Raw genomic sequence first — 27,857 nt, 5'->3', positions numbered from 1 at the left:
CTGCTATATAACCAGTGTAATTTTTCTGACAAAATGGTTGGTTCAAAATTTTTTAAATTTTTATATTTTTGTTGAAGGGTCAAAGTAAATACTTTGACAAAATTTTATGAAAATTAAACGAGGCAAAGTAATTTTAGTGAAAGTGTTGGGTACCACCTTAATAAGCGGAAAACAATCGGACAACACATAATCTATATATAGATCAACAGATTATACTAGTCTGCCGTTAATACGAAATAAAACTGTCTATTAAATGCTTACAGATGCCTACATACCTCCACAACAAATCTCTATATAAGGGATAAAATGTAAATGTTTCGACTTATGTATGATATATATAAACAATTAAAACAGTTCGTTATAACTGAAATCCGAAACATCATTACAAACACTTACAAATGAAATATTATATATATTGAAGTGTACGCCTCCCAAGAAGGAGCCAGCTTTAACATCTGTAATAAGTAAAGGAAAAAGAAAGAAATTTGTCCCATTTAAGAAATATTTTTGTTTGAGATTACCCCAAAAAGGACACCAGCTTTATTGATGTTGAAGTTGATCATTTGTTTATCAAAATTATGATAAAAGATGACTCAACCTATAATTTCTAGAACTCTTGTTGTGCCACGTCTCAAACGGTGACTTCCACAACTGAATTTACAGGAAAAAAATGAATTATATAATGACAACTTTGAAAAATAATTTCAAAGTCAATAGAAAAGACGCAGAAGAAATCTTAATTTCACAATGACAAGTCTTTGAGTTACTTTAAAATATTGCTCATTGCCTAGCAATACAACCAGAGATCAGACATTCCACAAGTATCAAAAACATGTTTTACTAACGATATCAATTTACATCGAAAACCATATACCGGTATAGTTTTGAAAATTCCTATATTTCAAGATAACAGGCAAATCGTTATGTCTTTTAGTTCTGTATTCTGGATAAATATATTCAATATTTCTTTGTTGTCTCCCTTAATACGCAGAATTTATGAACTTTTATCTTATTTGCATTTATTTTGATTTGGCATTTGTCGCAATAATTCAAAAAAACATTGATTTTTTTTTAAATCTTCACTTTCCATAGAAAATAGCACCGATTCATCAGCATTCAATAAAAAGATTATCATGTTCAAGATCTGCTCTTATAGATAAATTAAGGCAACAGTAGTATACCGCTGTTCGAAAGTCCTAAATCAATTGAGCGAAAACAAATCCGGGCGGGTAACAAACTAAAACTGAGGTAAACGCATCAACTATAAGAGGAAAACAACGAAAACACTGAAGTGCAATAAAAAAAAACCGGCAATGCACACAGAAACGAACTGGTGGATTGAACCTGGTTTTGCGACTAGCCAAACCTCGCCCTTTTATGGCAATGTTAAATATAACACTAAAACGATAACACTACATGACAGGACTACAACTTACATAAATGAAAGAACATTACGGACAGAGAAATACCGTGACAAATAAACATTACAATAGGACATTTCGGTATTTAAAACCAATCAATTGATACTAAATTACACAATTTATCAATCTACAAAAAATATGAATATACATTTTTTTGTCTTACTTTTCTCAAATCTTAGACACGATGCTTCTCAAATTATAGCATAAAAAATGTTATATTTTGAAAAACAGAAGAAGAAAAAAGAAATGAACTAAAACCAGTATAATGTTTCTTTCAAAAAACGTTTTGTATAAAAAAAAATCAAAATGTTGCAAAAAGAGCAGGAGAAAGATTTTCTTCGAGTCTATAGATATAAGAAGATGTGGTATGCGTGTCAATAAGCAACTCTCCATCCAAGTCATAATTTGTAAAAGTAAACCATTATAGGTCAAAGTACGGTCTTCAGCATGGAGCCTTGGCTCACACCAAACAGCAAGCTATAAAGGGCCCCAACATATGACTAATGAAAAAACATGCAAACGGGAAAACCAACGGTCAAGCTTTATGGTATATGGAGAGCTAGGCGCTTATCCTATGTCAGTATATGTGGAACACCGTATGGTATCTTTTTGGTCTAATATTGTAAACAGTTCTGATAGTAAAATGACAAATATTCTATATAAGTAGATATATTTATAAACTTAACGTAGATGGTGGATTTACTTTCGAATGGTTGATTTGTATAAAAAATATCTTAAATAAATATGGATTTTCAAATATTTGGTTAAATCAGGGTAACTACAGTTTTAATCCAAAATGGTTAAAGTTAAGCATTAAACAAAGAATTTTTGACCAATTTAAGCAGACTTGGAAATCAGAAATGGAGAATTCTCCAAAAGCATTATGTTACAAACTATTTAAAGAAAACTTTGAATTTGAAGAATATTTAGATTTATTACCTTATAAAGATAAAATAACGCTATGTAGGTTTAGAACTGGAAATCACCGGTTACCTATAGAAACCGGTAGATGGCGTAAAATTATTAGACAGGAAAGGTACTGTGTACTTTGTAATTCTCATGTGATAGGTGATGAATTTCACTATATTTTAAACTGTACAGCTCTAACAGAAAGTAGAAGAGCTTTTCTTAAACCTTACTATATAAGCCGAGTAAATGTTTTGAAATTCGGCAGTTTATTTATTTCAAAAAATATTCGTGTATTGAAAAATTTGTGTAAATTAATTAGAATTATCAATGTAGAAGTATGTTCTCCTGGTTGAACAATAATCTCTCATTCTTGTTGCTCGTTTTTGTGCAAACTTGTCATGCGCAAAATCTGTATGTTAGTGTATGTAAAAATATCTTTCTTTGTACCATTTGCTTGGTTTTATAAGAAATAAAGAATCTTGAATCTATATATAAAAAAAAACGAGAAACAATTATGAACCACATGAACAAACTGCAACGACTGAACATCAGATGCCTACAAAGGCACAGTAATGTTTAATCGATAAAAAAAAAAACCAATCATATGTTTGGTTGCATCAGAGACATGTATACTGTATTTATATGTCTCTGGTTGCATGCTGTCTTTTTACGTGTATTTTTTTAAGTCCACTGGGTTAACGCGAAAACTGTAACCGTTCTTATTTTGGTATTTTGAACAGTTACACAACTTCACAAATTTTAACAGCTATCAGAGACGTATAGAGTTCCCGAAGTTGATTTTCAACAACATAAAAGAGTGTAAAACAACGTATGTCTTTGGTTAAAATATGGAAACAGCTTCAGAAAAAAAGAAACAGGATATCAATGCGCTAAATTTAATCAATTTGCCTTTATACTATATTTAAATCTATGGACATCGCTTCAAATCTTTAATCGTATATGTTTCTCTCTTTGTTGTTAATGATAAGAGCTACAAATGATTATTTAAATATCTGAAAATACATGAACATAAAGAAAAGACAGAAAGTTTCATTTCAGTTTTGATAAAGAACAGGAAGCCGGCGACAAAGCTTAGGAGCAAAAGAAGAAAATAATTCCGATATCATCTATGAAATGGGTGATGGATGAGCTACGTCATAATTGTTATATTTCAATTAGCGCCCGAATCAACACGCTTTTATTTCCCCTACCACTGTGATAACGCCCATCCGTTGTAGCTCACAGAGATCAAAGGCTAATTTTACCTGAAAGGTGTCAATCTGTTAAATGAATTGCCGATTCATATGATCACCTGTTTTATTTTCAAACATACTTGTTGTACAATAAATATTACTCCTTTAATTGCGCAAGGTATTATCTACTTGAATTTGAAGGCACAAATTCAGAATGGAAAAAAAATAACGCAGGTTTTCAGTTTAAGCTGTACGTTCTGGAAATCTATTAACTTTTGAAAAGTCATCGGAACATGATCAAAGGTTTGCGACTCATTCTATTAAAACAAATAACATTAAAAAAAATACTCGTAAGTCATGAACATTTCAGTATAACTTATAATCAATTAGTATCTCAAGATTACCAGTGCAAAGCGCCCCGGCCCTGCTCTAAAGTATAATAAATCTTATAATGGAAGCGTTATGTCATGCTTAAGTCAGGAGCCTGTTTTTCAGTGGTTGGTTCGTTTGTTGCTTTATATCATATTCGTTTTTCGCTCATTATTTTGAATATTAATCAGGCCCGTTAGTTTTCTCTTTTTATTTATTGTTTTACATTTGTCAATCCGGTGCCTTTTATAGCTCACTATGTGGTGTGAGTTTTACTCACTGTTGAAGGTCATACGGTGAACTGCAATTGTTAATTTCTGTCACCATTTGGTCTCTATTTGAAGAGTCGTCTCATTGGCAATCATACAACATCTTCTTGTTTTTATATTAACAGTGATTCTTGTTGGTTCATGTTTGTCATTTTGTTTTTAGTAAACTATTTTGTTATAGATTACCATTAGTTTTTCGTTTGATTTGTTTCAGATTTTGCATGTCGATCGAGGCATTTCATAGCCGACTAAAAATAAAGTAAGGTGTTTTTTTATACTTTGTTGAATGCTGTACGGTGGCATATAATTGCTTACATACGCTTTATTTTAACTTAATTTTTTGTGTGCAAATATAGTTAGCTAATTGTCTCATTGGCAATCTTACCACATCTTCACATTTTTTCTCATCACTTGGCGTCCGTCGTCCCTCGTCGTTAACTTTTACAAAAATCTTCTCTGAAACTATATACTGGGCCAAATTTAACCAAACTTGGCCACAATCATCATTGGGGTATGTAGTTTAAAAAATGTGTCCAGTGACCCGGCCAACTAACCAAGCCGATGGCCACCATTGCTAAAAATAGAACATGGGGGTAAAATGTAAATTTTTGCTTATAAATATCTCTGAAACCAAAGCATTTAGAGCAAATCTGACAGGTGTAAAATTGTCAATTGACCCCTTAAGGAGTTATTGCCTTTTATAGTCAATTTTTAACAATTTTTCATAATTTTTTTTAAATTGTTATGCCCTATTTATTGGCAATATGTTTTCTGATCTGTGCGTTCGTTCATGTATTCGTTCGTTCGTCCGTTCGTTCGTTAGTCTGTTCCGCTTCAGGTTAAAGTTTTTGGTTGAGGTAGTTTTTATGAAGTTGAAGTCCAATCAACTTGAAACTTAGTATACATGTTCCTTATGATATGATATGTCTAATTTTAATGTCAAAATAGAGTTTTTAACCCATTTTCACGGTCCACTGAACATAAAAAATGATAATGCGGATGGGGCTTCTGTGTATTAGGGACACATTCTTGTTACACATTATATTGTCCACTGTAACTACTGGGCCAAGTTCATTATAGATAGAGATAATTGTAAGCAGCAAGAATGTTCAGTAAAGTAAGATCTACAAACACATCACTATCACCAAGACTCAATTTTGTCATGAATTCATCTGTGTCCTTTGTTTAATATGCAGATAGACAAAGGTGAGCGACACAGAGCCTCTAGTTATATTACAGTATCGTACCTTAAATTTAAATGCTTTCAATTGATATTTCATAAAGCTTACGTTTTCTATACGGATTTCTTTTGTTACTGTATAAAGAGTTTATTCCTATTGGTTAAGTCGAGCTCTTTTTTATTTTACGGACTCATCATGACATGAACATCACAAACGGTGCATGTCACTATAGTGGGTTTGCTTGCCTTTCCCCAGCACCTGCATGCATTCGCTCTCTTCATGTCATCACCACATGACCACCACAAACGGTACATACCACAAAAGCGGAACTGCTTACCCTCCCCGAGCATCTACATTCCCCCCTTATCATCATCATATGAGCATCTCACACGGTGTATGTCACAATAGTTCAACTGATTACCCTTCTCAAACACCTGCATTTTATCCCTATATGTCATCCCCACATGAGCATGGCTACTGTAGCGGACATGTTTACCCGTTCTGAGAATCTGCATTCGCTTCCTCCTAGTCATCATCACATGAGCATCACAAACGGAGCGTACCACAATAGTGGAACTGCTTACCCGCCCTGAGCATCTGCATTTGCTTCCTCCTTGTCATCATCACATGCATTAGCATGCACCACAAACGGTACATGCCAAAATAGTTGAACTGGTTACCCTTAACATGTGCATTAGCTCCCCGATGTCATTATCATATGAGAATCACAAACAGTGCATGCCACTATAGACTAGTTGTTACATTACTGCTACGATATTGAAGTCAACATAGCTAAATAATGCTACGTAGTGCTGTTTAGATTTTAGTCTACTGAACGAGTAGCTAGCCTAGCTGGGTTGAGTTCAATATCGTAGCAGCTACGTAGCGCTACGTAGCTGCTATCAATATCTATGTAGCAACTAGTCTATAGCTACACGTTCAATAGTCAAAATTTACGTAGCACTACGTAGCTGCTACGATATTGAACTCAACCCTGCTTTCAATATCTATGTAGCAGCTAGGCTAGCTACTCATTCAATCGTCATTCATCTACGTAGCACTACGTAGCCGCTATGATATTGAACGTAACCCTGCTTACCCTTCCCGAACACCTACATTCGCTCCCCGATGTCATCATCATATGAGCATCAAAAATGGCGTATGCCATAATAGAGGCTTACCCTTCGAGACCACCTACATTCACTCCCTCGTATTCATCGTCACATGAGCATCACAAACGGCGCATGCCACTACAGGTGAACTGCTAATTTTTTCAGAGTACCTGCAGTCGCTCCCCAATGTCATCATCACATATCGGAATCACATATCGGAATCACATATCGGAATCACAAACGACGCTGTCGCATGTCATTATAGCGGAACTGATTATCTTTTCCGAGCATCTAAATTTGCGCCCTCCCATTTGTCATCATCACATGAGAATCACATACGGTGCATGCCACTATAGAGAAACTGTTTATACCCTTCCCGAGGACCTGCATTCGCTCCCTCCATGTCATCATCACATGAGAATCACATACGGTGCATGTCACAAAAGTTGAACTGCTAATTCTTCTCGAGCACCTGCATTCGCTCCCTCCTTGTCATTATCACATGTGCATCACAAACGGTGTATGCCACATTCATGGAACTGCTTACCCTACCAGGGCACCTGCATTCACTGCCTCCATTTTATCATCATTAAAGCATCACAAACGTGTATATCAAAATAGTCGAATCATCTATCCTTTCCAAGCACCTGCATTCCATCCTCCCATGTCATCATCACATGAGAATCACAAACGACGCATGTCACTATATGTGCATTGAACTGCTTATGAATTCCCGTGCACCTAATTCGCTCCCTCATTGTCATCATCATGAAGATGTATTATTGTAAAGGAATATCTATATTTCAGAAGTACGCAATTTTGATCATAAAAATATAATACATGTTTTCGATGATCGATATCAAATATATTTTCTTCAATGGGCCGAACATTTATTTTATAAACGTATTGCGAACATTTCAATCCAAAGGTACCGTGCATTTAAGGCCGTTAAATGTATACTTATAGATTAATAATCTGAAATTTTAAATCTAGAATTTTCGTTTTCATTGCAATGGTTTAGGATTATATTCAATATGTTGTTATGCTTTTTGGTTCTTCGTCACGAATTCTTATTTTCTAAGTGATCCAAATATATTTTATTCATTTTTTGTCCTATCAAAGTTGTCAGGACAGACCGATGGTTGATCCATTAGAAGTTCTATTAGATTTGGATTTCTAACTGTGTATAGGTGTGGGCATTTATATCATTTAATAAGCAATACGAAATAACTGCAAAGGTTTACATTTGAAGACTAGTTTACTTTCTTAAAATGACTACCTTTGTGCGGTGAATCTGAGTACACCATCATCTAAAATAATAAATATAAAATCTTTCTTTCTAAGCATATAACTAAATTAAGCCTTTGAAGAGGGATCCAGACTGCGATTTTGATATATATAGTTGGGTACTTTCATAGTATGTTTCAGCACTGTAATAAGATCATTGAATATTGTTTTTATTGGTATACATATTGATTTTGTTATCAGTAAATTAAAAGCAAACTAAATATTACTAATATGTTATATACATACACATTTATGGATCTACAATCTGTCGATACCTGTAACTTGACATTGCACAAGGTCATGTTTTTCTCTTGCTGTTTATGATGTCTTTACACTAAATCCATTGGTTGTTGGATGTGTACCGATTGATAGTTTAGTCTTAGATGCATGATTTTTTTTTATTAGTTGTTATTGGCTTTGAACTAGCTGTTAGATAACTGCAAGTACTCTCAGATCTGTTCCTAGTGTCTTTTTGTTGTCGGGATGTACAAGTACCCGGACACGTCCACTTGTATTTTTGTCCATCTGATGAGTTAAGCCTTTTTCAACTGATTTTTATAGTTCGTTCTTATGTTGTACTGTTATACCACTGTCCCAGGTTAGGGAGAGGGTTGGGATCCTACTAACATGCTTAACCCCGTCACATTATTTATGTATGTGCCTGTCCCAAGTCAGGAGCCTGTAATTTAGTGGTTGTCGTTTGTTTATGTGTTACATATTTGTTTTTCGTTCATTTTTTTTTTTTATTTAAATAAGGCCGTTAGTTTTCTCGTTTGAATTGTTTTACATTGTCATATCGGGGCCTTTTATAGCTGACTATGTGGTATGGGCTTTGCTCATTGTTGAAGGCCGTACGGTGACCTATGGTTGTTAATGTCTGTGTCATTTTGGTCTCTTGTGGACAGTTGTCTCATTGGCAATCATACCACATCTTCTTTTTTATATTTAGGATTAAGTGCTGTTTTTTAGATACCTACTACATGTTTGTCATTTTAGTTATATATCTTTAAATGTAAAATACTAGCTTAACATAAAATTCATAAAATTAAGAATGGAAATGGGGAATGCGTCAATGAGACAACCTGACCAAAGAGCAGACATTAGCAGAAGGCCACCAATGAGTCTAGAATTGTCTTCAACATATTGTAATATTATAGTTAACACTTTTTATTTTAATAGAAAAATATAAATTTGATAAAAAAAAAATATATATATTTATTAAACTCAGAGAAGGGACTCTTGTAAAGTTTCAGAAAGCCTCATATATATTTTTCTCATATTGACCATGTTGCCACGGTAAATTCGGTACAGTGGGAAATCATTTCATTGTGAAATTAGCCGGCTATAAATTGTTTATGAAAATAAGGATGTATGAGAATCGGACAGCTATTCATCAGAGACCAACGGATATGGATTTAAGCAACTAAAGGTCACAGTATTCGGCCTTTAACAACGAGTAAAACCCGTTCCATATAGTAAGCTAGAAAAGACACTTCCGTGAAATAATGGAGAAAAAAAACGAAATATAAACCAACAGTTTATATGCTTTAAACAAAAACCAAATGTTACAGACAGCAACCAACGTCAACCACGGAATTGTCGCCAGCTTTCACTAAGGACAGTCAAAGAAATAATGAGGCGTGTTTTGGAGCGCTGACCCAGGACATCCAGTGAATGACATAACAGCTTAAAATAAAAAATAGTTCAGATATATTGAATAATTTTCCTTAAATCAAGATTCATAAGTTGTACTAAGAAGTATTAAAGCAATTATAAAACATGCGTTTTTGAATAAAACTTTGAAATTGAATAAAACTTATAGAAACCATGAACGTTTTAAACGCGTCGGTATTTCATTTTCCTGAAATTGTTTTATATTATATTTTTAATTGGATTATATCATACGTCCCTTGAGACCCGTCTCTTTTGGTACAAGAAATTTCTTTTATATTTGGAAAAGGAACACATTAGAACTTTGTAACGATATATCTCAAAATTAAAATCATGTATCGATGACTAATTATTACCATAAAGTTTTCACAGATTTTATTTGTGAAAAGTAAAGTTTATTTTTTTTTCTCACAGTAAGCGGTGAAAATATTGCTATTCAAAGATAATTAGTTGATTAATTACAATAAGGTGTGTTAATTGAAGTATTGAATAATTACAAGCTGTTAATTAATAGAGTATTGACTGCCTATCAAACCGTTACTGTTCCTTACAAGTGTATAACGAGATCAAAGCCAGTAGATTACAGGTGTGAAAAGTGCAATAAAACAAGAAGTGTGATATATCTTCCCTGCGGTGACGAAAAAAAAATGTTTCTCATAATAAACACAAGTAGTAATGTTCATTATCAATATTGAAGCCTTCAATATATTAATAAATATCATTTGTAGATTTGTTATTCTTTTAATAATTTTTAAGCCATATCAATATGCATACAGTTCTAAAGTTCTATACACAATATTTGAAACAATACTCTTAATTAATTCTTTATTCTGTAAGCAAATACAGCTCATAGGATTAAACAAACACACAAATTATACAGTTTACATATACAGCATTAGTACCTATCTCGTTTGCTTTTTTGTTGTTGTTTACTTTAAGTTTATTAAAATATAGATTTAGGAAGATGTGGTGTGAGTGCCAATGAGACAACTCTCCATCCAAATAACAATTTATAAAAGTAAACCATTATAAGTCAATGTACGGCCTTCAACACGGAGTCTTGGCTCACACCGAACAACAAGCTATTATAAAGGGCCCCAAAATTACTAGTGTAAAACCAATCAATCGGTCTAATCTATATAAATAAACGAGAAACGAAAAACACGTATACATCACATAAACAAACGACAACTACTGTACATCAGATTCCTGACTTAGGTCAAGTGCGAACATTTGCAGCGGGATTAAACGTTTTAATCCATTTTTTTAAACAAGCCTTTTTTTCCAATTATTTATTGTTTTGTATTTCAATGACACACGTGACGATATATATGTTGGCCATATTCTATTTTTAAGATTGAAAAGACGTCTTGAACATAATTTCGCTTTTCCGGTGTTATATCATTATTTAGTCTACCAGTATACATTACATATTGTCCCTGTTGTTTAATTAACCCCTTGTACCGGTGTCAACCAGTAGGGGACAGACCGTTACAGGACACTGGAGGGGACATTTGTAACTGACCGTTACTCTGGTCATTATGGACTCTCCATGCTATCGGGGTAGACCGTAACGTGTCTTGTTAACGCTATTGTATGGGTACTTGTCACCAGTGTATGACAAGTCAAAATAAGATGTTGTCTTTTATCAATACAAGATATCGGAAAGAAACATACTTCAGGATGTTGTCGTGTCACCGTGACAGTAAGATAAATAAAATAAATAATAATTAGGGCATTTAACATATTTAATTAAAGATTTGTAGTATAATTAAATAATCATGTAAAATGGTTATCTTAAATAAAATCTGTCGCTGTTATTTGTTCTTTATTGCAACCGCTGTTATATATGATCTTTTCTGTTTGTTCCTGTATGTTTTTTCTTCATTTCTATGCATTTATATAGATTACTCCTATTGTTTAAGTTAAGTGTTATATTGAATATCTACACTATTAAACGAGAAGACCTCATTTTGTGTGTCGCTTCTAGACTAGAAACGCGAAAATAATGGAATTTAACAGAAAGGAAACAAATAACGGACTTTGGAAAAAAGTGAGAGAGCTTTTGATACCTTTTCTGAAATTCTCCAGACATAGTTTTTTTTTCAAAAATTCGTCCTACAACAGTTTACAAGCTGTAAATTCCCGCGATTTCGCTGGTGTGTTCTAGAAATACTTATATGGTGACGGGGACAGTCAAAATACGACTGGGATGACCATACAAGTACTATGCAAATATTTGAAAGATATAAGCTTTCCAGAGACACGTCTCTGGCTTTTCACATAAATAGGTCTATCTATAAAAATAAAGTAAAATAGATCTATGAGACTTCTTTATGGCCCCTTTCTGTCGGTATCTTTCAAGATCCTTCTTGAACATTTAAATCTTAAAGAAACCTATAAGCATCTTTTTAACTCATATCGGAACTATTCTAAATATTTTAATAAAAATGTAAATAACTGGATATATATCCATCTGTTCTCAATGAAATAGATCCACTTAACCGTTATCTATTATATGGTCATCCTCTTCAACGATAGCTTACATGTCTCTAATCGGATGAAAATACACCAAAGGGTCACAATTCACAAAACCGATCACTTATGTTACAATAACTTGAAAAGGAAATATTTCACCGAGACAAGATCATAAGTCTGGTATAATGAACCAAATTAAAAAATATCAACCCATGGATAAATTGCTTATACTTATATTTCCCTTTAAAATAAATATTATTATAAGTTTGTGTATTTGGTCAGGGTATTTGGCATTGATTATAATCGGGTTTGAAGCACAACACAGACTTAAACTTCTTAAAATTCCGTTATTATTATTCAAAGAATTTAAAAGCAGTAGTTATAAGTCGTTTATAGATATAAGAAGATGTGGTATGAGTTTAGTAAATAATGCAATCATTATATACGCATCATCTTCCTTGATGATTAATTTAATCCACATTGACAATAAGTACAATGAAAAACGTTAAAAGAGGAGGTTTAAACAAAAGATTAGTCGATGAACTAAGAAGTATATTATTTATAACAAGTGGTATGCTCTCTTTAAAAGGGCAAGTACAAATATTTCTTTTAAAAATGACGTATTCTATTTCTTTTTTAATTATTTAAAAATGTATTTTCCGTTTTCAAATTTGATTTTGAAACTGATTTAACCTTGATAATTACGTCATGCATGGTGTTTGCCAAACTGAGATATTTACAAGAAACACTTGTATCATAAAGATGGGTCACTAATGTATTCCAATGTCTTAATGTGCATATAATGTGACACTTAACACATTGGATTTGTAACGGTCAGTTGTAGGTCCATTTTTCACCTACATGAAAACCACCCATATAAACGGACAAATTAAATATGTAAACCGTTACCTATTATAAAGATGTCAGATAATAGCTAGCAGCAGAGAATCGCACTGTGGTACTGAGGCTGACACATATTATTCAATGTGGTCATCAAAACAGCTCCAACTTTGAATACAGAAACAATTGTTTTAATAAGTTCTTCCTACAAGTGACACTTTCCCACCAATGTTGTTTTCTAACTTTCAAGACTGACGTTTTTGAAAAATGTAGTTTCTCCTTATGTCTTGGCTTCATGAAAATCCATAAAATAAATTTCAAAGGACTTTGAACGTGTAATGTTTTTAGCAAGTACCGTTTATATAGGATGTTCTTCCTTTGAATCAGACAAGGAGTAAAATACTTCAATGTTGGTGACTTCAAAACAGTCACGCCAATTATTATAACTATCAGTGAATTCTTTTGACTTACAAATGACATCCTTGGTCTTACATGAATTTTTTCTATATTATTTGAAATTAACAATTATTTTCGAAATTTCGAACACAAGCTGTAAGAATTTTTTTACACTTTAATCATGGAAGTATTATATTGTCAATATAATACTTCCATGCTTTAATGGAGGAAGCAAAAATGTCTGAAAAATATTTAAGATTCTGTAACTCGTAAATAGTTATTCAATGTTCCCGGGTTTAATAAGAGGAATTTAAAAAATGCGTGTTTATGCTTATCTTAAATTTTTATATAGTTCCTATTGACCATTTACAGCTATATGGCTGCATACCTTTATGAAAAAAAAATATTTGCATATTTTTTATAATCGTATTTTATAATTCTGATACGTATGTCCTTAAATTATTCAGATGATTAAATAAAGTATTATTGAACTCTTAAAAATGTTTATTAATTAATTTCTGAAAGTTTTTCGAAATACACTGTTTCCGTTTTCAGAGAATTTTTTTTATGGTATTAATGTTTTTTTTTATTTCATTTATTTTTTTTCCTCGTTTGTTTGGAAAAGATTGTAAATATAAACATAATCTTAATATTTTATTATAATTATTGATATTTGCATATTCCTTAAGGCAATAACTGTTCTTGTGACAAACGACAACCAATCATTTACCTGCTTTTAGACAAACAGAAAAAACCTAGTAAAGGCCTCAATGAAGTGTGAAAGTCTCACATAGAGAAAGCAACAAGTCGCGAAATCAAATCAGCCAATCAAATAACAGCAAATAAGATGCTATTCATTACATCACATATATACAGGGTGGACAGTGGTCACTACAATCATAATGATGAGTTAAATAGTTAGTGACCATTAGGATATAATTATATCATCCCGTAGGCAAAGTTATAAGAAAACTTTTTACGCGACTAGACACTTGTTTAAACTTTAAATCAATTTTAAAAAAAAGTTTCAAAGAATTGAACTTACAACCGCAAACTACGGTTATAAATGTTTTTTTCGTAAAAAGTGAATTTAAAAAGAACATAGCAACTTTTTTTCAAAATGGATTCGTGTGTTTTAATACCAGAAGAGTTTAGTTTAGTTTTGACATTGCATCCAAATCCTAAGAACATTTTAGAAATGTCCGTAGCTGTATGGAGCAATACATTTATTCCTGCTGGTACGATATTCAGACCGGACGAAGGTGTCTTCAAGTTAGACAAAATAGAAGTGTTTTCCAAGCTTCCTGCTACTGATGTAAGTTTAACTTTAGTTTTATATATTAGACACTTATTAGTCACAGAGAAGTACTTGTATTTGTATTTGTTTGAAGATATATAGTCATTTGTCACTGCCATGATTTATTACAGAATTATAGCACTGATTTCTTGGAAAAGGAATTGCGAAAATTAACGCTTATCTAAAAATATTCTGCAACCTTATATATTGCATGTGACACTATATGAAAAAGTTTCTTTGAATTTTTGTACTTCTTTTAAAACTTTGGTATTTAGTTATCAATGTAAATGAAATATTTACAACGGGGTCGAGTATAAATAAATCTTTCAATATCATCCATTTTGAGAAACACACAAAGTTTTGTATTTGATTGGGTTATGACGTAAAAAAAACATTATTTTTATAATTATTTTTAATTTAATTTAATTTAATTTTCCGATTTCAAGCTAAACATTTAATGATGTTTATAAAGATTTCTTGTTTCCTTGTACATTTGTATTGTATAGTTATAAATATACAAAGAAGTAAAAGTTTAAGAAAGTCCTAGAAAACTTGAAATTTGTGGCATTATAGCAATATGAACCGTACATAATTTAGATCATTAGTAACTATATACTTTTCGAATGATTTAATAGAATTATACTTGTTTACCATCAGACCACTGAAATTTGTTATAAATTATCCCATAAAAAAGTGGAAAAAACGGATTTCAAGTTTTTGGAAATTGTTTTCATGTTGAAGATATATTTTAAGGTAACGTACCCGACTGGTTTTGTCTATTTAATTGTATGTCATCTATCCACGTTCTAAGATGTACAAATAATATATGGCCTTATATAGCAGACCATACGGTATGGGTCTTTCTCAGTGTTAAAGGCCGTACGATGGCCTATGATTGCTTGCATCCACTTTATTTGAACTTTGATGGATAGTTGTCTCTTTAGCAATTAAACCACATCTCCTTATTCTATCCTAGTATACCAGAAGTAAGGAATGTCTTTCGTTATGATTTATCTTTGGAATTATGTATATGTATACACACTGTATAAGGGAAGGCATTTTGTTTTTATACTAAGTTTAAATTCAAACACGATATGTACATTTTGTTGGCATTTGTTTTGGGTTTTTTTCCCCTAATATTTTCCTTCAAATATTAACACCTACATAACTGCATGTAGACTTAAACATCAATAAAATAGAAGATAATCCGATCCCTACACGATTATCCTATAACACATAGTACTTTATGAATCGCATCTTCCTTCTTAACATAAACACCAAGAGTGAAAAACAAAGAAATTTAACACAATCCTGTTGACACTTTCGATCAACCACCTCGATTTTTAAGACGATTAGTAAAAAATCTCTCCAAAAAAGCGAGAAACAATCTTAAAGTACAAGATGACATCTGAAAAAGTCTTTTGTTAAATAGGTGTTTAATAAGGAAAGAAAAGGATATATATTTAATTTATAGGGTGCATAGTAAGTTTTTGGTGTTGACACTGGCTAAATATTAAACACCTTTCTAAATTTTAATTGCATTTAAAACTTTATTACGTTTTAATTTAAACAAATTCTAAATCTTAATGAAAAGAAAATTTAAAAGTATATAAAAAAAAACTTTTTAAGACAGGAACAAAAATATATGCTTTATTAGCTATATGAATAGTAAAAACATAAGATTTTACAAAAATATCAAGCGCTACGTGCATGTATTTTTTGTGTTACTGGGTTGCCGTCTCATTTAATCTTCAGTCAGTGATGGTTGATTATATGTGAGTTATATATAACTACAACGTTATTATTTCTATATATGAAACGCTCTTTATAAAAAATACTAAGTATGAATAAGATAAGAGATGTGGGGCATACGTCTATACGACAGCAACCAAACGACAACTAAAAGACATCTAGAGATCAATACTGAATAACATAAGTCTATTCTATATATATGTCTAGTGCTAAACTGTCCCGAGTCTATAAAAGTTTTGAAATGAAAAAAAAATATTTTCAAATTAAGTTGACACATTATAACTCGTTTATCTTACAATTTTGTGATACAGTCAACTACAGATATTCGAATTCTTCAGTACTTTATTTTTTAACTGACTAAAATCCTGGTCGGAAGTGAAAAGTAAGAACACTCAACACTAATGCTCTAAAGTATCACCTCCTACAAAAACAATTTAATGTACTTGTGAAAAAGATACACACTCAACAATAGACCCATTAAAATTCGGCACACACTTTGATGATTTCTTTTATTCAATTATTTATTAATATAATTCTAGGATAAATAAGTGAACAAGTTAATAATTCCTTAAGTCAACAAAACTTCTAAGAAATAATACAACCCGCCACTTCAGATGATAGTATTAGTCGCATTACTTACAAAACGTCTCGTCAGTGAAAGTTCGGAAGGTGTAAAATGTCCCTACAGCAGAAATTCTTGGATAAATACTAAAATATATATAAATAGTCTTGTTATTCATTAGGTATACAATCGAAAATATGTATATAAATCAAAATTATATGAATTTTAGTTAATAAATATCGAAACCATAGAAGCATATAATGACTATGATCAAAAGAAGTTACAACATAGTTGAAATCCTATCAGGGGTAATAGTTCCGAAATGATCAAAGCCATCATATACCCACCGGAACCCAAAAATGTGAGAAACCTTTGTGATATATAAACAAAAATAAGTAAATATTTCACGCTTCATATTTTATTTACTTTGCTTAATTCACAAAGAAGTCCCGAAACTGATTAACACATAATTTGTTATGCCCAATCATATCACATTTACATAACCAAAAACTCGTAAAAATATATTTGGAAGTCTTGACCAGTGACGAACTTATTTCAAGGGTAATATTATAAATTTGAAATTTATCGGTCAGTGCTTGATCAAAAGCAGATACACACACGAGACATTAATTAGAGCTGTTAATGAACTGCTGGGCAGTTAATTATACAATATCTCCGTGTTGAAACATAAATTTAAGACCCGTGCATGGTGAGGTGTGAACAGGGTACTTCTCAAATGAGTAATACAGAAATACATTTTGAAAATTCTTGTCGTGTCATCAATATTTTAAAGTACTACAGAATTGTAATTTATGCAAGTTCTGAAAACTATTTTGAGTAAAAACGTTTTATATCATCGAAATTGAAAACCGACTTTATAATACTGAAAGTTTAGCACCCATTTCTAAGTACTTTAAAGGGAAAATTCGCGATTTTTTACTTATGGTTTAAATATGTTCATTATGACATAATATATATATTCACAAAGTTTTATCGCTATAATTGCAGTAATAAAGGAGAAATTCAATAATCAATGAAAAAATATTAACAACTTCCTGTAGGTCGTGACGTTTTCTCCTGGTTTTTGCATGCCGGGATTTAAAATACAATCATTAAAAGTCTTGGTTTTTAATCATATTTTAACGTAATCGTAAGCGCGTCGATGACTTCTGCTTTATCTAATAACCAGCCGATAATAAGAAGATAAAACGCACAGACGTGCAATTGTACATATTCATGCGATAAATTTTCTACGTTAAACGTATATATTCAAATTAATTTTTTAGACAACACAAAATGTTATAAATTTATTTAATTAATGCATTTTCGGACTGATAAGGTGAACAAATTAAAGTACAATAATCTGTAAAGACAATATGTTGGTGTACTCTTATTGACCTTTTACTGTCTCTGCTATGACTACTAGGTTTATACGATGTGTGTATTCACGGTTCTGTGGCAAAACTCGTAGATGGCTTGTTGAAAGGTAAATTGTTATTTGCACTTCGGTATAATGTTAACCACGCCTCTAGGGCACACCTTGCCAGGTGTGACTGTCTATTCGGATCAGTGGATTATAAAACAAGGGAGCATTTAATACACACATTTAAGATACATATTCAAGTTGGTGACAAATGATAATAGATCGCCGTGGAATTATTTAATTATATTTGGTGCTATTATTTATTTGAATTCAAATAAATTAATTTACTAAGAAATAAACAATTTTCGGTTAAAGACGGGAAACTTAATTCAGGTGTCAGAATGAAATGATATACACCTCTTGTCCTTGATTTATGTCTTATAAAAAAGAGGAACTTAGAAATTAGAAATAGCTTTACCAAAGCATTTTGATTGCCTTTATTAGGCAAAAAAATGTACGAGAATACTTACATTTAGACTTTTGAAACCCATGTATTAATTAATATCTGAAACTATTTGAAGATAACTCTACCGAAGCGAAATATTATACTTACAAATAAAGAAAAACTACTGTTGTTTTTTAATCTTTGCACATTAATGATTAATTATTGTTATCAATAATATTGTTCATTTAATTTCTTAATTAGTACCTAAAATATGTCTACCGCTTGGCATTAAATCTCGGTGTGGTAGGAAACGATTATTACATATAGATTATATTATTTGGATGAGGATTTGAGCTAGTCTATAAAAACACATTAATTAGTTAACATATACATTCGAGACCAAATACAGTTGTTGTAATAAAACTTATGTTTTAGTCATGCATAACTGATATTGACGAAATTAGAATAGTTCGTCCCTACATCGTTGCTCTTGAAACAATCATTATTAGTATACATGTAAGTTTCCTGAATGACGTATAAGCGCCATTGAGGATGAGCTCCAGAGAAAGCAGACTAGTAGCGTTTCTTTAGTTTGTTTGTTGGGAAAGGAGAGGAAATGCAACCAGTTGTACAGATAAACGACAGAATAACCATACAAGCATATATAGTCAACACAACCAGAAAGAGTTCCAATCGTTGGACGGGGAATACGAAGGCTTCCAAGAATGAACAAGTGACATGTCTAACTCTGGACAGTTAGAAAACGGACTATCGACATCGACCGCTTGTTCTTGATATTTGAAACTGCATGCATATATACGTATACGCTTATGATAGTGATGAGTTCTTGCGTCAGACAAAAACTAAATTCCTTCAATCATGGTTATATCTTGATATGTTTATATTGGTTCGTTAGGGGATTACTCAAAATCGTTATTTAAACATCCTGTTTGTGAGATGTAGATTCATTTCAATACCGAAATTTCATCTATATATTAAGATTCACAAGTTATAACACGGAGAAGCTCTGAAGGTACATCACTCCCATTTTGTTTGGGTGTGAACCATCGATGTTAACAGCAATATTAAAGAATAAGATGATGATGGTAGAAAGAACTATGGGCGTCATGTGGCAAATATTACATGCATATCGGACCATGAGTTGTCAATCTGTATGAAAAGATTTCCAATACAACCATATTATTGAGAAGGAATGTTTACATGCTATACTCTCGTACTAGTATTACAGGGTTCTTGTGGCGTTCACCTTAGACACACATCTTTTTAACGATCTTTAAAAAAAAGACAGAACCAATTTAATGTCATATTTCCCTATTTTTTTAATATAACTAAAAGTCTTTTATCTGACAAGAATACCCCTATTTAGCGGACAAGCAATTTATTTTTATAATTAGTGTCCGTCCAGTGGCATATATAACAATTGTGATGACGAATTCCTTCCTTTGTTCGAGAACAATCTTATTGAAATATAAATCTGTGATTTTACTATGTCCACAACTTCGATGAACCAAAGCAAGTTATACATCGACCTGTATTTAAATCAAATTGGTTCTCTTCTTCTTCTTCTTCTTCTTCTTCTGGTATACAATAGTCTATCGACATTCGATGATTACATACTGTTGGCATACGTGGACTAGTCTATTTACAAAACTTTTACCCCCATTTATTCAAAATATATATTTTTTTCTTATGTTCAATGTATACATGTATATATTTTAAATTGCGCTATAGTTCCGTAACTTTCTACCCAGTCGTATAAACGAATCGTCGACAAGTGCGTTCATTTTTTAAATCAATATTTCTGGTATGTTCCACTCTGTCCTTCACTATTGACAACGAGTATATATTACATTTTTCCAAATTCACCCTTGGAAAAATATTTAAATAGATTTTAATTTCATCAAATCTTATTTTTTGGGGTATTATTTATATTTTTATGAATAATATTCTTTACACCAGAAATGTTATTTAGAATGAAATTCAAAACAGTGTGGCTGTGGCCATTGATTGACACATTAAATTCATCAATTGACTGGGACAATTTACGTGAACGTTTGTCTGTAACGACCACTGTTCACGAAGTACCTACGATAGACATTTAAACTGTGGGGTCACCAAAGGTTTCTTAACGCCTTTAATTATAAAATAATTCGAAAAATCAATCAGTAATAACCTTTATGTTTTGATTTATATACTAGTAATTGATATAAATCAAAACATCGTGTTATTTCTGATTATTTTTCGAATTACTTTATTAAGGTGTTGAGAACCTTTGGTGACCCCATAGTTTAAGTGTCTTTAAAAAGTACATAGTGAGCAGTGGTCTTTACATACAAACGTTCACCTAAATTGTCCCAGTCAATGAATGAATTTAATGTGTCAATCAATGGCCACAGCCACACTGTTTTGAATTTCATTCTATAAACAAGCGTATGAGTTTAGTAATGACAAGCAAGACAGACTTGTATATTATACGTCTGATAGTTCAAAATAGAAAGTTATAAGTTATCGGCCGTGTACACTGATCAATACCTGCAGAAGTGAAACGATGCATGAACTTGCAAGCCCGAAGGAAATCGCTTGAATACCTGGACGTGTCACCTCACACCCCTCACAATACCTTTGGAAGTAATACCTTTAGCCATGATTGTGAACAGATGAGGGAAGATCAGAATTTATTTGAAAAAAGTTTATTACTTTAAAGAATTATGAACAAATTAGATTTTCGAAAACAATTTTCACGGAACACTTATTTATGATTTCAACTTTGACTTTTTACCTAATTCCAATATTAACAGTTTAAAAACAACAGACCATGGTAATTAAAAAAAATAAGAATATTTTCCGTATCAAGCTAGTTAGTCGGATAAAACAACCGTACGAGTGAAAAGATATCGACACGCAATTACGACTACATCGGTTACTGTCGTTTTGTTCCTTTGTGGTTTATAGACATATCGTTGTTATTAATGGAGAAAGACAGACAAAATGGCCGAACGCAGAGAATTGATACTCTAAATTTAAAATCGATGGTGATCGCTTATCTAGCGGAATAAAACTTTAATATCTATGAATTTGAGCATATTTATACAGAATGAACATAATATCAATTTTTGATTTTTATGCGAAGTTTCCCTTTAAGTTAATTAAAAAAAAACTATTTGGAATGTTCAGAAACCCTGTATACAAAATATACAACAAAGACTAAGGTTTGCAGATGGCAAAATTACATTGAATATCTACGTTTTTAAAGATAAAACAACCTCATTTTATGGGACACTTTATAGCTTGCTGTTCGGTATGAGCAAAGGTTTCTTGTTTGAGGCCATATTTTGACCTAAGATCGTTTACTTTTACACAAATTGCGACTTGGATGGAGAGTTGTCTCATTTGCACTCATACGACATATTTTTATATATATTTGTGAGTAAATTTTTTTACAGGGACATCTTAAGTCCATATCTCAAATTATAAAAGCTTCTGGTCGCATGTTTAAATACGTAAATATAGGGAACGTTTCCATTTTGTTCAATATGTTTCACGTCCAGTGGCAAATATTTTATGGATTCAAGTTTTGACGACTTTCCCAGAACAGCCTCAAATAAATCCAGATCGGTTGTTAACAGGTCGTATTACATGGATAAACATTTGAGGTTTTGAAGTGTAATAATCATTAATGAGTAATACATGATATAGAAGATAAACAAACACACATGACGCAATACTTTGCAACTAACACGCGCTAAAGATAACGGCGACGATAAACTGTTTTTCTTTCGATAAAACTTTCTTTTCACATGTTTTGGTAAAGGGACATTGATGAAATAAGACTTTTGGTGTGAAAATTAATAAAATTTCAAAACTAATCAACCAGAAAAATACTTTTTATTGACCAAGGACAATGACGTAACACGCCGCGTGATTCCGCACGGTAATTGCATTGTGGTCATTGAAAATAGCATTTCTGTTCAATACTGAGCGTTAGATTCGAACCATTGATTTTAATGGAAAGTTGAATTGGTATTAAAGTACAATAAACATTTTAGAATTTGTGTCTTCTGAATTGGTATTAAAGTACAATAAATATTTTAGAATTTGTGTCTTCATCTCTGTTGAAGTACACAGAAGTGTCTGCTCCGAACCTTAATCCCTGCTTTAAACAATAAAGGGTTTTAAAGTAAAAAGATATTACAACAATTGCATAAAATTATCTTGTTCTGATATTTGATTTGATCCAATGAATGAAACGACAACCTGTTCTAATTGGTACGTTGACAAGACGCACGCGAAAGTGCAGTCGTCTGTCAAATGGCGCGTGGCGAATCGACAGAACAAGTGCTGAAGACGATTGGTAAATTGCCTTCAGATAACAACAGTAATTGATTACTACGTTTGGACAAATTGACCATTAAAATAAAATGTATAAAGACTTTGGTTACTGCATATCAGTGATGTATTGCAATAACTTATTTTACAATTTGATATGGACAGCTGTAGTTGTGGTAACTAAACCTGAAAAGTTCCATTTAACAAGCATAAATATTTGCATGCAAACATATGGACAAAAAAAAGAAAGGAAAATTTTTATTAAACCACTCCAAAACGCTAAATTAGAATTGAACTGAAAAACGAAATAAAAAGTTATATCATAAGAAAAATAACAGAAAAAAATCAAGAACAAGTTAAGAAATATCCAAAAGTCGCTAAACGACCCCTAAAAGTTTACAACTTACATTTTATATAGCACTGCAGTCAAACCTTAAGTAAATTTTCCCATTCTATTTTTTACAGATTCGTTACAAATTTGGTTGCTATGATGAAATCTGTGATGTTGAAAACAGAAAGGTACGGCATTGTAATTGGATCCGGTTCAGCAAATCTTCTGGAAACATAAACGATGTAAACTTCATTGCTGCTATTGTGAAGGACCAGCCTATTTATCAAACTATCCGTCCAGTCAAACCAAACGATGAAATCGTCGTCTTCTTTGATCACGTGAACATCCAGTCTGAGGTGGCAGACGACACCATAGAAGAAATTGACGTTGTCGGAGACGCAGACGAGTGTATGGAAAGTAGTAAGTATATTCCTATATAGATAAAAAAAAAAAAAAAAAAAAAACATTAAGAAATGATTATTAACAGATTTTTAATGAGTGCCAATAATTATATCTAGAAATAAGAAAAAATTGAAAACAACACGTTTAATAATTTCTTGCGTCCGAAGCGCTTTTCTGGATATACCTTCGCCATGAACGCTCTAAGCCAAACATATGAAATCCAAAGATGTATAAGTACCGAAGAAGATATGGTATGATTGCCAATACGAAAACTCTCCACGAAATGTTCTCTTAAAATATTAAGGATAGGAATTTTGCAGTTTTTCTGAAGCTCTTTTTTAAAAGCTCTAACAAAATGTACTTTATTTGGATATTAAAATAATTTTCTTATCACTACTTGTAGGTATGAAGATTGAGAATGAGACGTCACCGGTTCTGAACAGTAACTCTTCCTTAGAGTTGTCTCGAGAGGATGACTGTCGTTCCAGTTTGAGCGATATAACAAGTTGTGGTGAAGACCAAGATGAACATGTAAAATCAGAAAGTACAGAAATCCCCAGCTCTAGTCATGAGAGTAGTCTAAATTCCAGCAAGGACATATCCGCTTCTAGTCACAACAGCAGTGGGATAATATCCAGTAAACCAACAGACTCTACTGAATCCGACATAACCAGCAGTAGCCCAGACTTCACGGAGAAACCAGTCAGGCGGAATAGAGAAAGAACGTGGCTACCATGTGAAGTCTGTGGCAAACGATTCGACCGTCCATCTTTGTTGAAAAGACATATGCGCACCCACACAGGTACTATTTTTTGTTATCAACTTAAATACTTTTGTGACATGTTTCTTATTTCCGATTAACGCTGATCTCATACTGTAAAGAAACCATCTATAGAGATGAAGCATGCATTTTTATATTTTACGCCACCTATTTTTTTTATATTTGATTAAAACCTTAAAGATCAATATTGCAGTATACATTACATATCAAGACATAAAGTAGAATATCATCGTCGTATATTAACCAATCAAAACACGTTATTTAACGTGAAGCATAATAATATGTATTGTTACATTTTAGTTTTATAAAAGTTATTTCTGATTTCAGGTGAGAAACCCCATGCCTGTGATGTTTGTGGCAAAGCATTCTCGACTTCTTCCTCTCTGAACACCCACCGTCGGATCCACAGTGGAGAAAAGCCACACCAGTGTAAAGTGTGCGGCAAACGATTCACAGCATCATCTAACCTTTACTATCACAGAATGACCCACAATAAGGTAAAGTTCAATGTTCTTCTTGTAACAATTGCGTAGACATTTCCATAGTCTTTTGTATAACTGTTGCGTGTGAATATTCCATTATTAATTGCGTGTAACTATTTCACCTCTATTTAACAATTAAAGAGTTGGGCCATAATTATAGATGCATGTAATCAAAATAACTAAATGTATATTAACATATCTTCAAAAATAGAATAACATTTGTATATTCTGACACTGACTACATCCTGCTTTTACGGAAGTTGCAGTGTCTATAAATATTTAATCGGTCAGTATGTCTATAAGCAGTATACATCAAATGGGTCTATCTAGTCCGAGATTGCTCTGACGTCGGTAGTTTTTTTTCAAAATTATCAGAGGAAGGCAAATCCCTAAATGATTGTCAGACGTCAGAACATACAATTGTGTGATATTGTTCGAAGTTCAGAACATTAAGTGTTTAATGCTAGCTTAATATCAAACCAATGCTATCTTTGTATACTTTTACGTCTGCACATATTTTTATCACAATATAACAAAGGATTTATATAGTAATTTAATGAAGTATTTATATATAGTAACATAGTAAATTTATATTATTGCAGGAAAAGCCACACAAATGTAACATGTGTTCCAAGTCGTTCCCGACCCCCGGAGATTTACGAAGTCATATGTACGTCCACAGCGGATCCTGGCCATACAAATGTGAAATCTGCAATAGAGGATTCAGTAAACAGACCAACCTTAAAAATCATTTATTGCTACATACAGGTACAAAAACTTATTTCAGCTACATATAAAATATACATATTGATTTTGCTCAATGTTGAAGGCCGTTCGGTGGCCTCCAGTTGTTAACTTCTATATAATTTGGTCTCTGGTGGAGATTTGTCTCATTGGCAATAATACCACATCTTCTTTTTAATAATTTAAAAAATGCCGCATCTTTAGTCTAAGGAAAGAAACCACAGAACTAAATATCTTATAAACATGTGCTATAGAATATAGATGATATTCGAACGCATTATTGAAAATAAAATTTAAACATATATGAAATATAATAAAACTAGATAGCATAATGTAAATAGAATTATACCAATTAAGAATATAAAGGAACGTCGCATAAAAAACAGATTCTTACAAATTAACAGATTTTTTTGGTATCTAGTCTTCTCCTCAACTCGGTTTATTAGACTTCTATATGATTTACCTTCGACTGTTATTTATGCTAACTTTCAATACTTATTGTAGGTGACAAGCCTCATGAATGTTTAGTTTGTGGGAAGAAGTTTGCTCTTCAATGTAACCTCAGGACTCACATGAAAACACATGAAAGTAAGTATAATATAGATAAAGATAACACAGTCTGACGTACAATTTATGATAATATGCTCTAAGTTTTATAGCTTTGAATGTCTTTAATACAACAGCAACCATGTTTGCCTATAATTATAGAGAATATGGTTTTTCCTGTTGTTGAAAGCCTTACGTAAACTTTAGTTGTAAATATTTACATCATTTGATCTCTGAAGGAAAGATGTATATTTGGAAATTATACCACATCTTCTTTTATAATGAGGTTGGGTTTTTTTTTAAAGTCACCAAAACTAACATGAATTATAACGATTTAGAAAATTGAACCAGTATTATTGTTCTTGTCTAATTTTAGAAGCTTAGAATTATTGTACTTACTATCTTATCCATTTTTCTTGTAGATGACAGCCAAGATGAATGCTTAAAATGTGGAAAAACCTTCACAGTAACAGACAAACAGAGTTTCACTGGGCGTTGCTCCGGGTGTTCGCATGAACAACAACTCTTGACAAATTTCAGTATATCTCGTTTGACAGAATCTACACCAAAGTGCTACAGCAAAAATCTAACTTCGAATGACTTTAGAAGGGCATCATCATTGACGTCTCCTCATTTCGATAGATCACCACCATTTTCGTCTGCTCAATTCTTTACGACGCCATCACACGTGACAGCAGCGTTGTCACCAATCACTTCTCTGAATCCAATTTTCACCGGAATGGTTCCAGGCTTCACACCGGTTTCTTCACGTTCTAATGAAAATCTAAAATTATACGGACAATTTATGTTGGATGAACATGCACAAGCACGACAACTTTGGACAGGAGTCCCCGCTCATGGATATTGAGGAAATGTCGTCTCCTCAGAGTGCAATGGTTGAATGACGTATACAAACTAATTATAATAATAGTGCCAAAATTATTTCGTTGTATATACATACATGTATTTTTTTCTATATCTATTTTATTGTCTTTTGTAGACTATTTATGTGCACTTCTACGCAACATGTGTAAATTAGAAATGTATATGTTTTTTTTCTAACAATGTAGAAATTTCAGTCATCCTAATTATTCTTCTGACATTTTTCTTCTCATCTATTCTTCTGATGTAAATGTATATATTTTATTCTTTCTATTTTCACACTATACTTTGCTTATATTTTCCTATATCTTTCCTTTATTTCCTCTCATTTGACTTTAGAAAAATAACATGATATATTTGTTACATATATTTTTGTAAACTTTGTTAATTTTATGACATATTTCATTATCTTAATTGTTAAAGAATAAAATAATTGGTAATATAAACTTGTTGACTCTTATTCAAGTAAGAAGATACCAAATGGACATTACTCAAATCCGTCGCCTTTTACGACAGATATACAGTAGAGAGTCTTTCCACAAAATTTAAACACATTCAGAAAACCAAAAATTAGAACCACACCAAACAAACTTGAACTCAGATACTCCGGAAGGGTGAAAAGTTCCTGCTTTGATAGTGACATCTTTTGAGTCGCTCTTACCAACTCATGAATGATAAGTCGCATGTTGGGATGACCATGGAAGTAATATTACTTCCATGGGATGACATACATGATATACAAATAGGAGTGTATAGGTCGACTAAAATTGTCAATGAGATGACTATAGCTTAATCAT

At 32.2% G+C, this 27,857-nt stretch overlaps 1 protein-coding gene across 1 annotated transcript; it reads left to right on the top strand.

Annotated features, from left to right (window-relative positions):
- Positions 1–14,052: 14,052 nt before the first annotated feature.
- Positions 14,053–27,506, top strand: LOC139524538 (zinc finger protein ZFP2-like). The gene is made up of 7 exons (XM_071319383.1): positions 14,053–14,441; positions 23,358–23,643; positions 24,029–24,427; positions 24,734–24,903; positions 25,491–25,656; positions 26,137–26,220; positions 26,601–27,506. Exons 1-7 carry the CDS (start codon positions 14,247–14,249, stop codon positions 27,044–27,046), a joined length of 1,746 nt encoding a protein of 581 aa, XP_071175484.1. The 5' UTR covers positions 14,053–14,246; the 3' UTR covers positions 27,047–27,506.
- The last annotated feature ends 351 nt before the right edge of the window (positions 27,507–27,857 follow it).

Source organism: Mytilus edulis, chromosome 5, assembly GCF_963676685.1.
Source record: "Mytilus edulis chromosome 5, xbMytEdul2.2, whole genome shotgun sequence".
NCBI classification, from domain to species: Eukaryota; Metazoa; Mollusca; class Bivalvia; order Mytilida; family Mytilidae; genus Mytilus; species Mytilus edulis.
This window is presented reverse-complemented; position numbering and strand designations above follow the sequence as displayed.

What these genes read in the sequence shown, in the direction of transcription:
- LOC139524538 (XM_071319383.1), top strand. Translation starts at nt 14,247, where the DNA reads ATGGATTCGTGTGTTTTAATACCAGAAGAGTTTAGTTTAGTTTTGACA. An exon ending in ACAGAATGACCCACAATAAG is followed by an intron (nt 24,904 to 25,490) that starts GTAAAGTTCAAT and finishes ATATTATTGCAG; the next exon opens with GAAAAGCCACACAAATGTAA. An exon ending in TCATTTATTGCTACATACAG is followed by an intron (nt 25,657 to 26,136) that starts GTACAAAAACTT and finishes TACTTATTGTAG; the next exon opens with GTGACAAGCCTCATGAATGT.